General features: G+C 36.4%; 1 protein-coding gene across 5 annotated transcripts; it reads left to right on the top strand.

Annotated features, from left to right (window-relative positions):
- Window positions 1-5,952: 5,952 nt before the first annotated feature.
- On the top strand, window positions 5,953-12,957 carry LOC103937842 (protein EMBRYONIC FLOWER 1). Of its 5 annotated transcripts, none has more exons than XM_048580331.1 (7): window positions 5,953-6,265; window positions 7,263-7,474; window positions 8,074-8,501; window positions 8,591-8,701; window positions 8,865-10,273; window positions 10,794-12,399; window positions 12,559-12,957. In XM_048580331.1, the coding sequence occupies exons 2-6, from the start codon at window positions 7,308-7,310 to the stop codon at window positions 12,387-12,389; spliced, it is 3,711 nt and encodes a 1,236-aa protein (XP_048436288.1). In that variant the 5' UTR covers window positions 5,953-6,265; window positions 7,263-7,307; the 3' UTR covers window positions 12,390-12,399; window positions 12,559-12,957. The 5 variants fall into 5 exon arrangements, with proteins under 5 accessions (XP_048436288.1, XP_009346084.2, XP_018500638.2 ...); XM_009347809.3 differs by having other exon boundaries at window positions 5,953-6,272; window positions 8,591-8,692; XM_018645122.2 differs by having other exon boundaries at window positions 5,953-6,272; window positions 8,868-10,273.
- Window positions 12,958-13,728: the final 771 nt, after the last annotated feature.

Below are 13,728 nucleotides of genomic sequence, written 5' to 3'. Positions count from 1 at the left end.
AACCCTCTCTCTCTCTCTCTCTCTCTCTCTCTCTCTCTCTCTCTCTCTCTCTCTCTCTCAAATAAGGGTGATGATATTCACGTATTCCTTTTTATCTTTCACACTTATTAATTGTCATTATTTGAACTTTTTCTATTTATTTAATTCGATAAAGGTATGTAAATAGCATCACCTCAAAATAAAGGTGCTAGTAGTATGTATGTATACACTGCAAATTTTCTAACGTATACATGTATAACCTAGCTACCACTGTGCCACACTTTGTCATCATACTTTGTTATAAAAGAAGATTTCTTTGAAATTCGCAGTTCACCCTTGTCACTTTCATCAGTACGTGGATCAGAAATTTAAACTGGCCAACCACTCAGACTCAAAACTGGTGTCGTCACCGATAATATTCCTTGATCAGAATTAACCCTTAATTAAAAGCAAGGAGTTTTTTTATCAAGAAAAACTGGTTTGGATTAGAAGAGGACAGTACACTTTCCTACAAATAACACTTGATTGACTCCCCAGCTTGTGACAAAACGTACCGGCAGAGGTTGACGGTGGGGACCATGTACATTAGGGTCAGTGATGGCCTTGATAGAAAATTTTGATGAATGAGACATAAAATCGAACGTAATTATTTTTTATGATTCATAAAATAAAATTTACTTAGTGGGATAATGATTTTTTATTATTGTTGTTGTTGTATATATCTACGAGGCTTATGATCTGTTGCATTTACTTTCGTTTCGTTCAAATCTAATTTATTTCATGTTAAGTTTTTTTTTTTTTTTTTTTTTTACGTTAAAGTGGAGGTGTTATTTATAATTCAGGACCAACAAAATTTAGAATTATATAGTCTTTCCCATAGCATAATCACAAGGGGTCAATATATCGAAAACCCTAGAAACTTGGTTAAACGAAACACTATGTACAAAACTAATTTCTGCAACTTATTGTTTTTGTCTCACATAAGCAAGAATGGCTAATTAATTAAGTACTTTTAAAATTAATTTGGGTATCGTAATTAGAAATTTAATAGGAGTATCAATTAGTTTTAAAAAAGAAATACTTTAACACTTGTTATATAAGTGTTAAATTTGTGCGCAAGAATCAGTTCATTTTCTTAATTAAATTCACGTTGATTCTTATAAACCGAATCATTAGGTTCTGCTCCGACCCAAACGAATAAATCGAAGTACGATTACGCAGCAATTCCTTTCTTACTTATATATATGAACAATTTAGTGAATTAATTAATTAGAAGAAAAACAGCATGATTAAAATTCATGGTTGTTCTGCAAATTACCTTTGCTAAGGACCTTTTCCTGACTCACAAAGATCAAATTAATGAGTTGCATTAAGAAAAAGAAGTATGATTTGTAGCTGTTATTCACACAAACGACTGAGCTGCAGGCAAGGTTCTCAAGAAAAATAGCACAGTGACACACGAACTACATAGCAGACATCCAAAAACTATTTTTTTGCTAATGGGTATATACTATAATTAAATGCATTTTTTTAAAAATAATCTAAATCCAGAAATTTGTTTAACAATACAATCAGACGAAGATTTTAAAATGTACCAAGAGAAGGGTACTTGTAAGCAAAAAATTTGAAAAATACAAAATAATAATCTAAATGTTGGACGTCTTTGAAAAGGAGGAAGATCCATAGAAATCAATTAATACATCCAATGTTGTAAGATTAATTATGTTAAAAACTCACTGTTCTAAAAATCCCCACCTAGGTTCTAGGCGGCTGGCCCGACCGATTAATACTTAGGTGTTTAAAATTAAGAAAGGGCGCCTAAGCCTACTAAGGCGCCCGTCTAGACTACCTAGCACCCGCCTAGCCCGCACAGACCCGCCTAGACACCTGTCTAGGTTGCAACTCACTTAGATAGAAAATAGATAACTTTCCTTTTGCATTTTATTGTTTCCAATAAATTGTAAGAGACTTATTGAACACTTAAATAAACACACATTATATGTTTGTTCCTATATTTTCATTATGTTCCAATACTTCATAATATATATATCATTCTATTTTCTAGTTATGATGAAATTATATATATTTTAAGTATAAACAGATACTTATTTACACGAAATACAATAGATTTACTTAAATCTGCCTAGCCACTACGCCCCAGCCCGCCGCTCGACTAGCACCTAACGTCTTTTAGAATCTTAAAAATTTATTAAAAATGTCATTTTAACTCAATTTATATATTAGTAAAAACTGTAGCTAGTAAGCAAGTCGAGTAATACAACTATTATTAAGTTGAGCTAGCTCTATTTGGGCACAAGATGCAGGATATCAAGACTATAACTTCCTCATGATCTCAAAGCACGATCTAATAATGGATCCAACAACCACTTAGTATTGCGGTTTAGTGGTATTCCTTTTCACTTGTAAGTGAGAGGTTTTAGGTTCGATTCTTGCCAAAGACGAATTTGAACCACATTATTACTAGTTCATTGTGAAGCTTAGCCTACCTCTCCTCTTAGTGTAAATAATATTGTTTGATAATAAAAAAAAACAAAAAAGATCCAACAAACTCAACCAGCTCAGTTCCAATACTCTAGTGTAAAATTAGCCTACTAAATTGATCTCACAACAACCAAACTCGCATATAGCATATAGCATATAGCGAGATTAAAAAACTCGCCTAAAGCGAGACTATAAACACAAACAACTCATATTGAGTTCTGTAATTATTACAAACACAAACAGTTTTTGGTTGCACATAAATTAATTCATACTTGGGTCATTGCAGTTCCTTTTGGTCTGTTCGTGGATTACAGACTTTTTCTTCCTTTTTTTGCCTGTGCTTGGGGTTTTTTTTTTTTTTTTTTTTTTGCCGAGTCTGCAGTTCAAACGCTCCCCGAATTAAAGAAAAAGAAACCGAAGAACAAATTAAGAAGGAGCAGACAGGGTTCTTGGGTCGTGAAAGGCACTTTGTTAATTTAATTATATTCAATTAGGTTAATATACTTCTTTGATGAGGTCTTTTAATTAGATCTATATGCATGATGACAAGGATATCTGAAGAGGGAGGGCCCCGATCTCCATAATAAGAGGGTGAGGTTATCTCTGTCAGCCTTCAGATTAACTTGCACAATTTCCTGCAATAAAAAAACAATCTCTTAAAATTTGTGTCAAATATTAGCCATCAATTCAACACGCATCACTAAATGGGTCCAGTGCCTTCAATCACTGATATATTCATATATAATATATATATATATGTATGTATATTATATATTTACATACATGATACATTTATATATAGCATATATATATATTTCACTTCTCCTTCGATCGGTTTCTTATTCTGTATTTTTTGATTCTCTTCATATATAGTATAGAGGCCGGACTATTTCCATACAAACAAGAAGAAATTAAAGTTAATAGATCTGGAATGTGCTTGTTTTCTTTTCTTTGTACAAATCATAATCTTAATTTCTTGGGTCGACAACATTGATCGATGCAGGTATTGTTAGGCATAACCCAATCGTGTCTATTGCTGGTACCAGAAATGGCACATCACAGTCAATTATTGGAGTGTACTGTTCCCCATATTAACATTTTACAGGGATTACTTTCAGGATTTAATTTAAAGAACTTAGTTCGACTTTTCATTTATTTGTATGTGATTGGTATTTTCAACCGAACGACGACGGATAAGTGAATTTAAATTTGAATGCAATAGAGCAGTGCATTACTTACAAATACGGCTAAGTTCAATGCGTATATGAACCGTTAGTTTCCTCTACATTGCTCCCCTAGCTTTGTAGCAGTGCATATGGATATATATAGATCTTTATTTAACAGTGGGCTAGCTTAATTGATCACCGTTTTCCATTACTTTATAAAATGACGAGTATACTTACACAATTAGCTTTTTTGTTATGAGAAGAGTATTACGCGCGAGTGCTTTAGGATCACCGTTTTTCATTCTTTTTTGTTTCCTGGTCACTGTTGGTATGAATTACAAATTGATAAAATCATACTGGAAAGTGTATTTGGCCAAGAAAATGAGCAGAACATTACCTTCTTTTTTTTTTTTTTTTTTTTTTTTTTCTAAGAGCAGCCAAAGCAATCCTATTTATATTTGAGATCGAAGGGTATACAGGCAATATTTTACAATACCTTCATATTAAAAAAGAGATTTGAGCCTTGATGCAAGAAAAACACTGTTTTTGTGAGCTTAACTAGGCTCAAGTTTGCAGATTACGAGGTATTTAGCTAGCCAAAAAATGATCCATCGAGTAGCCCATATTATTTACCTTTGGACGCTATACAAATTAATATAGAATTGCATGGCTTGAATCAGCGTTAACATTAGCTACATTTGACTTAATGAGGTTGCCATGCATGCAGGCATATGTTCCTTCCAAACTTCCTCTTAATTTTGTCTTCCTTCTTAACTTAATGAATCTGGTCCAATAGAAATCACACTTAAAATAATTAAGTCAGCCAAATCGGCTAATATACTCCTCTCTAACCAATAATCTTGCGCGCGCGCACACACATATATGGGACCTGGCCAGCGACCTAACCAAAATGATATATATGGCCTGTTGGTTTTGTTATAGGTTTATATCAACATCCTTCTAATATGTAAGCAATGCATTCAATGTTTTTGCCATGTCTAGCAATCACCATTATTTTTAGAGAATCCGATCACTTTTTACTCAATAATCTGCATGAATCCATGGCGGTCCCGATGTCTAAGCCCATTATATTTAATAGTCTTGTTGATCCTCTACTATGTTTTTAATTAGTCATTGTAATACTATACAACTTTTTCTCTATATATATAATTCTTCATTTCTCTCAAAGGTAAGAAAGCAAAATGAATCAATTTCATATAGTGTGTGTGTGTGTGTGTTTTTATTTGGATTTACAAGGTATTTAAAATTTTGGGTCTTACATATTGCAATCAAGATCATCAATAAAAGTAAAATTCTGGTAAAAAATTCTAGATTTACCACTGTATGAAACTCATCAAAGATAATATGGATAAATAGTAAAACTCTGACCCCACAAAAGTAAAATTCGAGGTCCGCCCACTAGATAACTTATCCAATAAATCCCCACAAAAGTAAAATTCTAATTCTGCAAGTTTGAAAAATTTAAGACGCATATGTAACGAAGCTCCACAAAGGTAAAATTTTAATTAGCCCATTGTTTAAAACGTGTATACCGTCTGAAACCAACTAATATAATTTGTGTCCGTCCACAGAATGAGACACGAGTGTATCATGCATTACACATCGAAACCAGTTGTTCCTCATTCAAAATTATTAATTGTACAAAATCTATATCATAAGGAAATTAGATTTCTTAGCTAATACATCTTATTAGTGTAATTCCAAGTAATACAGCAGGACATAACAACTATAATATCTAATTTATTTTCCATTAATATTTGTACCAAAAAAAAAAAAAAATTAAACCCTAAACATTTTCCTCCATCTCCCTCTTTCCCATTTTTATTTCCCCCCCTTTTCGTGAATCATCGAATTGTTGCTAGCTAGGGTTAAGATACACAGATGCCCTTTGATTACCCGCAAGAAAAACCTAGGGTTTCATATTGGACCGCACTCACACTCTCCAACGACTCACCTGAGCAACACGAACCGATCAGAATCCACTAATGTGCAAAGGCATCTTTGGCCCTCCTTGACACGACAGGTATAAATAAACTATCCCCCCCTCACCTGAACCAGAGCGTACATAACACGCGAGGGGAACAGTAGCTTTTTTTAACCCACGCTAGGGTTTCCTTTTCCTTTGTCGAAGGGATAAGTGACGCACACTGCGCCACGTGGCGGAACGGGATTGCTCCGGCACCGTATCTTGAAGTAATTTATTGTACAAAATGTGTGTGTTTGGACATGACATGTAACATGTATGGTGATGTTTTTTTAAGTACATTCGACGACAAAAGAAAGATTAAAACCCGCCCTCTCTCTCTCCTCCTACCCTCACTCACTCTCTCTCTCTCTCTCTCCTACATTTTTTTTTTGGTGAAGATCTCTCTCTACATTTTCGAAACCTCCTCTCGCCCTTTTTCTCTCTCTAGGGTTTTACGATTGTTCGCACTCAAATTCCACTCATCCAGCTTCGAATCTCAGCTAAAAAATCGCCTCCCGATCTTCCCCCTCCGCCGCTCTATCTGCCAGTGTCGTGCTCATTACGCGCCGTGGAGAATCGAGAGCTGAGCTTCTTACGACGTCGTTTCCGGTGGTTGTCGATTTGCCTTGAGGTTTCAGGTCTTTTTTTTTATCTGCTCGATTTACTCTTTTGTTCAATTGGGTTTTTGAAATCGATGATTTTTTGGATTTAATTAGTATAAAGTTTGAAGCTTTGAGCTGATTTTTTTCAGCTGCTTAATAATTTTTATATTTTAAAAAAAAATATTTTTCTGAGCTGGGTTTTACTGTGTATAGTACGTCAAGTTTTGGGCTTTACTTTCCATTTCATTTCCTGGGGTTTGCTGTTATGCTCAGCATAAACAATTTTATGCGTTTAAGGTGTTATTCATGTCGTTTTGATGTGCTTGGACTCAGTTAATTGTCTAGTGACTGTGAATTTATACAAGGCATATAATGAAAGAACCCTAATTTTTTTTCTGTTAAGTTGGTTGATTGGCATGCTTTTATTTTCCAATTCGGAGTTTCCGAGGGCGAGCCTGAAATGGTTTGTACGATTGTTGCTATTTTGGAATATTCATTCGACCTAGATTGCTCTAATTGAAACAAAACCCTAATATGTGGTTTAGCTTTATTGTTCCTATTTTTGTGATTGAGTTTGCATCTTTATTAGTGAGTTTAGCTGTGCGAATAATTTCATCGATCGTAATACATTTAGCTGCCATCCTCCTTTATATTGATTCATGGAATGCTAGGGTTTGTAATTTCTTCCGTTGGGTTGCTGTACATGTATATATCTATGCTTGTACATCAATGGAGGTTGTTATTTTATGTGCAATGTCAGTGTAGGATGAGTTTTTGCACCTTGTCATTTATTTCTATGATAATTTTGACACTGGATAATTCGTTGCGCATGAGAATTGTTGGCGGTTGAGTATAACCCTAATAATTTTTTTTTACTTGGACAAAGATTTTCTCTCGCATGGTATAGATCAATGCTTTCTTTACACTTTCCTCGGTTTTTCTCCCTCCATGGTGCTTTCTTTGCTATTCTAATTATCATACGATAATGATATCACTCAATTAATTGTTTCGTTTGTTTGAATATAGGAACTACTGTATTAAGAACACTGTGATCTGGATAGATGCTATAACATGGAGAAGGGTCTTCTGATCGACAATAATCACAAGAGGAATGATCCTATTATTGCTTCCAAGACGGTGGGATCATTTGTTAAAATTGATTCAATATCTATAGATCTTCCTGATGCTAATAACAAGAGTAGCAGCCATGCGGGAAACTGCGAGCATTTCACTATACGGTAAGCCTTGGAGCCTTGCTAATTGGTACCCCCTTGAGGGAAATTACCTATCCTTCTCAATGTCTATGTGCTGTTAATTACTCACTTGTTCATAATAAACTAATGTGAATCTTTTGCTAATGATATTAACTGATTTATATTTCTTCGTATTCAATGTTGGAAGCTGTCATTTATTTTGGCTCAATTTTCAAGCTCTAATTTGGATATAGATTGATCTTTAAAGGTAATATATTATGCTATTTTGCAGCAATATATTATATATGGTTAGAGAAGTATATCCTCTTTACTTTTTAGTTCACTGTAATATCACACTTGTTGGGATTGGACTCTTTGATGCGGCAAAGGTTTTCATCAGCAATCATATGGCATACTACCTAGCTAGTATGCGTGTTGCTAATTTAACAAGATAGTGTCTGAAAAGACATAAGTACATAAACAATGGGGAGGATGTGTGTGTGTGTGTGTGTGTGTGTGTGTGTAGAGCATTATTTTTCAAGAGTAAATTGTATGTAGTAAATAATTGACTTCTACTTCACGCATGGATCTTTTTTCTTTTTTTCTTTATTTATTGAAACTTCTGTTTTATGTTTTGGATGTAGTGGTTATGTAGCTGAAGTTCGCAAAAAGAATTGGAAGCTTTGTTGTCCATTTCCTCTGGATGGTGAGTTGGACAAGTTTGATCAGGAGCCAACATCCTTGCTTCCTCCTTTGGATCCTCCAAAATTCAGAAGGTGGTCTTGCGAGAATTGCGTGCTGGAAAGTGGTTCTGAGAGTATTGCAAGAGATCATGGTACAGACATTCGTATTGGATCTGATTCCAATAACAAGTGTGCTCAGGTCCCACACCACAGTGATGCTCCACTGCTTCTGTTAGATTCTGAGCAAGGTTCAATTTCAAAAACTGTTGATGGAAAAAGAGTTGAAGCTCATGTTTCTGTCGATGGAATTGTCAATGAGCAACATCCTTCGTCATCTCCTTTTGATAAGAAAGAAGGGAGGCATGAAGTTGCACCCACTGCCATCACAGGTATACTTAAAGTCAAGCTCAATTCAACTAAATAGACTGTTGGCTATGTTATAGTCTTTTGATTAATTTACTTTTTGTGCTTCATCCAGTGAATAAGAATGTCTTAGATAATCATGCGAGTCATGAAATGCCGAGACTCAATTCTGTTGAGGCAGAAGTTGACCCAAAAAGGACGCAGGAGAGACATAAAGGTAACACAGGTTCTTTCCCTTTGTTAAAAATTATAAAATAAGAATCTGTGATTGAAAAAGTTTACCTGTAATTTCCACAGGTAAATTTACTTTGCAAAGAAAAAACAACAAAATTACAGTACAACTGACTCCATATGGTATCTCACAATCATAATGTCTTTGCTTTCTGAAGCAGAAGCAGTAAATTTGGAGGGCAATGGATCTGTTGAAGTCTGGAAATCAGGATGTGAAATTCGTGATGATACCAACATTAAGCTCCATTTCTCGAACAACAAATTATTCTGGAATAAGAACCTCACCCACACTAGTGAAGCCGAGCACCGACCTTCTGCAGAAGAAAATCACAAGGAGTCAATGAATGCCTCTGGGACATGTAAGATAGTCGGAACTGTTGACAGGGCAGGTGATGCTACCAAGGGCCAGACCAACATTAATCATCCTCTGCATGAGTGTGATTATGCATCATCTGAAAATCTTGATAAGTCAAGTAGTTTGAATCGTAAGAATGGTAGGAAGGTGCGTATGCGTCTGCTGAGTGAGTTGGGTGATGCAAAGCCTGATTGCTTCAGGACAGAAGATTCTCCATCCAACAGAATTAGTAATACATCTGGGGCAGGAACTGTTTCCCAAGGTCAGGTGTCTGTCCAAGAAAGTGCTAGAGTGGATCTTGGTGAGAATAACAAAAGGAAATTGCCTGAGGAAGAGGAACAGAGAAGCCAAGGGACGAGCCTTCCAAAAAGTTTGAATAGAAAAGTTAGGACTTCCAAGCGAGATGAAGAAACCACCAGACACGTTGAGGATTCTGAATTAGAAGAAGATGCAGTTGCCAGAATATCTTTGCAGGCAGATATGAGGAGCAACTGGAATAGATCTGAAATTGAACGAATCCTGGCTGTTGGTAAGAAGAAAATTATGAAATCCAATGATATTGGTGTATGTTCATCCTTAGTCCCACCCAAAGATATTGTGCCAATAGAAGCGCTAGACAAAGTTGGAAGTTCAAGTAAAGGTAATGCCACTACAATTGCTTTTTCTATTCCTGCGTATGATGCAGCCACAGTTAGAGAGAAAGATCAAATTGCTTTGCCTGCCCCAAAAGCAGGTAGAAAGTCTGGTTCCTGTAAGCGGAAAGACAAGATGCCAGAAGTTGATAATGGACTGGCTTCTCTATTTCCTTGGCCCACGAAAGGCCCAAATACAAGGAAAGATGCAGAATTCATGCAAACTGGGCATCCATTTCATCGGGCAGAGGACTCACCCGCTGAAAAAGGGTTGGATCTTTCTCTTAACAGCTATTTGTCTGCTCAAAGAGATGACAGGAAATCTATTCCTCAATCTGAAGATGGATTTCCTTCCTGGTCAACTCGGAAAGATGGCACCGGCAAACTAGATGAGTTTATTAGGAAAAATGCAGAAGCCAACGCAAATCTGAACAGACTTCCTAAACCTGTTTCAAATGCATTTTCTGGGAAAATAGGACATGATGATCGCAGTAGTAATTTTTTCACCTACAGCATGTCTATCGCGAATGAGAAGCAAAACTATCGCTCCCAGGTTGAAGGGAGTTTGTTGCAGCAAATGGTAAGAGCTTTACTCTCTTTTTACTATTCCCTCGATGAATGTCTTCATCTTGATGGTTGCATGATATATGTCCGCAGCAAATGCATGTTTCTTCTGTTTCTAAGGCTTATTATATGCAACTGTGCGGTTATAAAATTGTTGTGATATCATAAATCACTCATCTGTCTCAAATTATTACTGACACAGTTAAGTAGTGGAAACTAGTAAGTTTTTTTTTTTTTCTTTGAACCCTGCTGATTGGTGTTATGTCTAAATAATTTGTTTTCTTATTTCCGTTACCTATGCTGATATGCTAAAATTAGCAGCATTGCTCAAGTTCAAAGAAATAAGGAAGCAAGTCCATTATCCTTGTATTTCCGTTGCCTATGTTGATAATGTGCATATTAGCTGGCCCTTAGAATCGTATTGCACGTTTCTCATATCTGTAGTAAATTTGTAAACACTAATATGCATAATTATCTTCTCTGGTTCTAGTTTTGTTTTGCAATTTCTTTCTATGATGATTCATTTTCCTTTTCAGGATATTTCTCATGCAAGAAACAAGGAGAAAATCATTGAGGTTCCGAAAAATTCAGCTGTGACTGTTAGTAGGAAAGATGGCAACCATAGAGCTGAAAAGACATCTCATAAGGGAGCTGCAGATGACATACCGATGGAAATTGTTGAATTCATGGCAAAAAATCATTATGAGAGAAATCAGAAAGCTTTGGAAGCAGGCATTAATTCAAGGAATGTTCAGGTGCATAGTTATGGCTTTGGAAACTTAAGAATATTAGAGGAAACTGGTGAGAAACGAAAACCTCAGGCAAGAAAGGCAAAAGATGGTGCAACAGCAAGAAAAAATGTGGGACCTTCCAAACAAAAGTTAGTTGACTTTTCTACTTATATCCCTGAAAAAGACACATTTCGTCTTGATCAAATGCATTGCCCTACAGGGTTTAATGCATTCAGTCAGCCTAAAAAGAAGATGAGTACTCGAGAGCAATTTCCTGCTGCTGGTTACAGCAGCTGTAGTTGTGCTCAAAATTGCAAATGGAATGGAGATATGATGAGCCATGGGTTGTCAAATTCTAGCTTGCGGCCGTCTGTTCCACAATCAAAGGAAGAAGCAGCTCGCTTATGGTCACCTGCAATGCCAGCTCAAACTCCCTTAACGCATTACAATCCTCAAAAGTGTGCAGCTCAGCCGTCTAATGTCGATATGCTTTCACACCCTCCAGGCTCGCTGCATAAGGGGAATTTCCATGGCGATTATGGCCTGAAATTATTTAATTTAAATGCTACCAACCTGGAAAAGCATAGTGAAGGTGTTGTTTCTGAACCTTTCAGCAGAACAAATGCAGAGTACTCATTCACTGGCAAATGTAATGTGACTGAGCCTCCTAAGAGTTCAGCGGGTTCTTTTGATCTATATTCCAATGAAACCATACCAGCAATGCATTTGCTCAGCCTCATGGATGCAGGTATGCAGTCAAGTCCTCCCTTCAGCATTGCTGGAAACCCGAAATTTTCCAAGAGGCCCATTGATTTTTACTCCAAGGAGTATTCTGCGGTGGATGCTGGTGGTTATAAGGTTACTGATACCATGAAGCACCCATCATCCAGTTGTTGCGGCAAAAATCACATTTTTGAGAGGTCTCTTGACCTTTTTCCTATGAATCCTGGTGGCACATCTACCTCTTCTTATCCTAAAGGATTCAAAAGGGCTGCCGTAGAAAATAGAGGCTCCAGATCCCAGAATTCTGCATTTAAAGGTGGTGTTTTGGGCAAAAATCACGGAACTATCCCTGTTATGCACAAAGGACTCGCTACGCTGGCTGATTCTACGATGTTTCCCCAGGACCACCACAACACTGAATATCCAATGCTGCAGAAATTGGATACTCATAAAGCTAATGGGGCCATGAGGCCTCCAAGGAGCAGTCCCAATTCTTTAATCTGCACTATAAACAAAAACCCAGCTGAGTTTAGCTTGCCAGAAGATGGCAATGAGTACATGATTAGCGGGAAAGACTTAAAAGTTGGGAAGCAGAGGCACGGCCTCGTGCAAGTAGATCAGAACAAGCAGCCAAAGAAGAGGAAACAGACTACAGGAAAAGGACGCGCACAACAATGAGTTTGATGAGGTTCCTGATATATCTTTACTTGTAGTATTGTATAATCCTTTATTAGCTAAAGTGCTCGAACCAGAACTCTTTGCTCAGCTGCCTGGTATACAATGTTTTCTTATTGCGTGTCTTATTCACAAATTTATCAGTTGGGGTTAATTTGTTTTATTTTAACAGGCGAAGATTTTCCCAGCTAGCTACCGCAAAATAAGGTTCACAGAGGATCCAAGTTGTTGTTGTAAGCTGATATTAGTCAGAGACTCGGAAGCTGGGAAGCGGAGTTTATAGCAGTCATACTGGGTGGAGGTTAAGGCCTGTATATAGCCTTCATATGTCTTGACCTGCCTGTGCTGTTGATTTTGTATCAAATCTTGTTATTGTTTTTCGGGGTCATACTTTCGCAATGACAAGATGGCTTTCGTACTGGTGAGTTATTTTCATGGATAAAACTTGAAATTGTAATTTCTGTAGTTGCCAAAACATGTGAAAGAAGACTATGCATGCTGCTGTTATGTGAGTGATTTGAGAATAAGATTTTGCCTCATCTCTATCAAGCACTTGAAAGAGATGAGCACATCTCTCTCTCTTTCTCTACACACCTACCCACACACAGATGATTTCTGAGTCTCATATAATTCTGGTTAATTTGCATATCTTTCTTCAGTTTCTACTTTCTACACACAAAACTGGAGATTCAAATTTTTTGTTTAAAATTTTACTTAGGAACTGATGTTATGACTTGAGAGTCAAAATTCCATGACCTTGTTATTTCGCCTGTCCAAACTCGTCATAAAATGGGCTCTGTGCGGTGTGGCAAATGAGTTTGGGCGGGAGATCAAAGGGAAAAAGATAAAATAAGGAGGTGAGCCGTGCGTGTAGAGAGATTTTTTCAATGTGCCGAAAACATGATTTGATACATCAAGTGATAATACAATTGGTTAGACATTTAAAAAAAATTTCAACTAATTGCATTATGATACTTGAGTATCAGACCGTGTTCTCAACATGTTAAAAAAATCCTCCAGCGTGTACCACGTTAAGAATTATCTCCTTATTGACCGGTGAACTGATGATGCCTGCACCTGATTGACGAATTTTGAAAAGTTATGCTCTAAATTGATGAAAATGAAAGTAGGAATACGCACATGTTCAAAAGAGCAAAAACACAATACCAAAATTTAAATTCCCCAATACACACACACACACACACACAATTATACATACATACATATATATATATATATCATATTTTGTAGGGCCCGTTATGTACCTCTTTTTAAGAATTTAAACTGTATATATTTCAATTCATCATTCATAGATTATCCTTGCAAAAATTAGACAAATCCA

This window comes from the organism of the source record quoted next, unplaced genomic scaffold, assembly GCF_019419815.1.
Source record: "Pyrus x bretschneideri cultivar Hongxiangsu unplaced genomic scaffold, Pyrus_bretschneideri_v1 Contig15, whole genome shotgun sequence".
Taxonomy (NCBI): domain Eukaryota; kingdom Viridiplantae; phylum Streptophyta; class Magnoliopsida; order Rosales; family Rosaceae; genus Pyrus; species Pyrus x bretschneideri.
This window is presented reverse-complemented; position numbering and strand designations above follow the sequence as displayed.

Excerpts from the sequence above, each read along its gene's own strand:
- LOC103937842 (XM_048580331.1), top strand. The coding sequence starts at position 7,308 with ATGGAGAAGGGTCTTCTGATCGACAATAATCACAAGAGGAATGATCCT. Across the intron at positions 8,502-8,590 it reads TGCACCCACTGCCATCACAG|TGAATAAGAATGTCTTAGAT; the intron begins GTATACTTAAAG and ends TGCTTCATCCAG. Across the intron at positions 8,702-8,864 it reads GAGACATAAAGGTAACACAG|CAGAAGCAGTAAATTTGGAG; the intron begins GTTCTTTCCCTT and ends TGCTTTCTGAAG.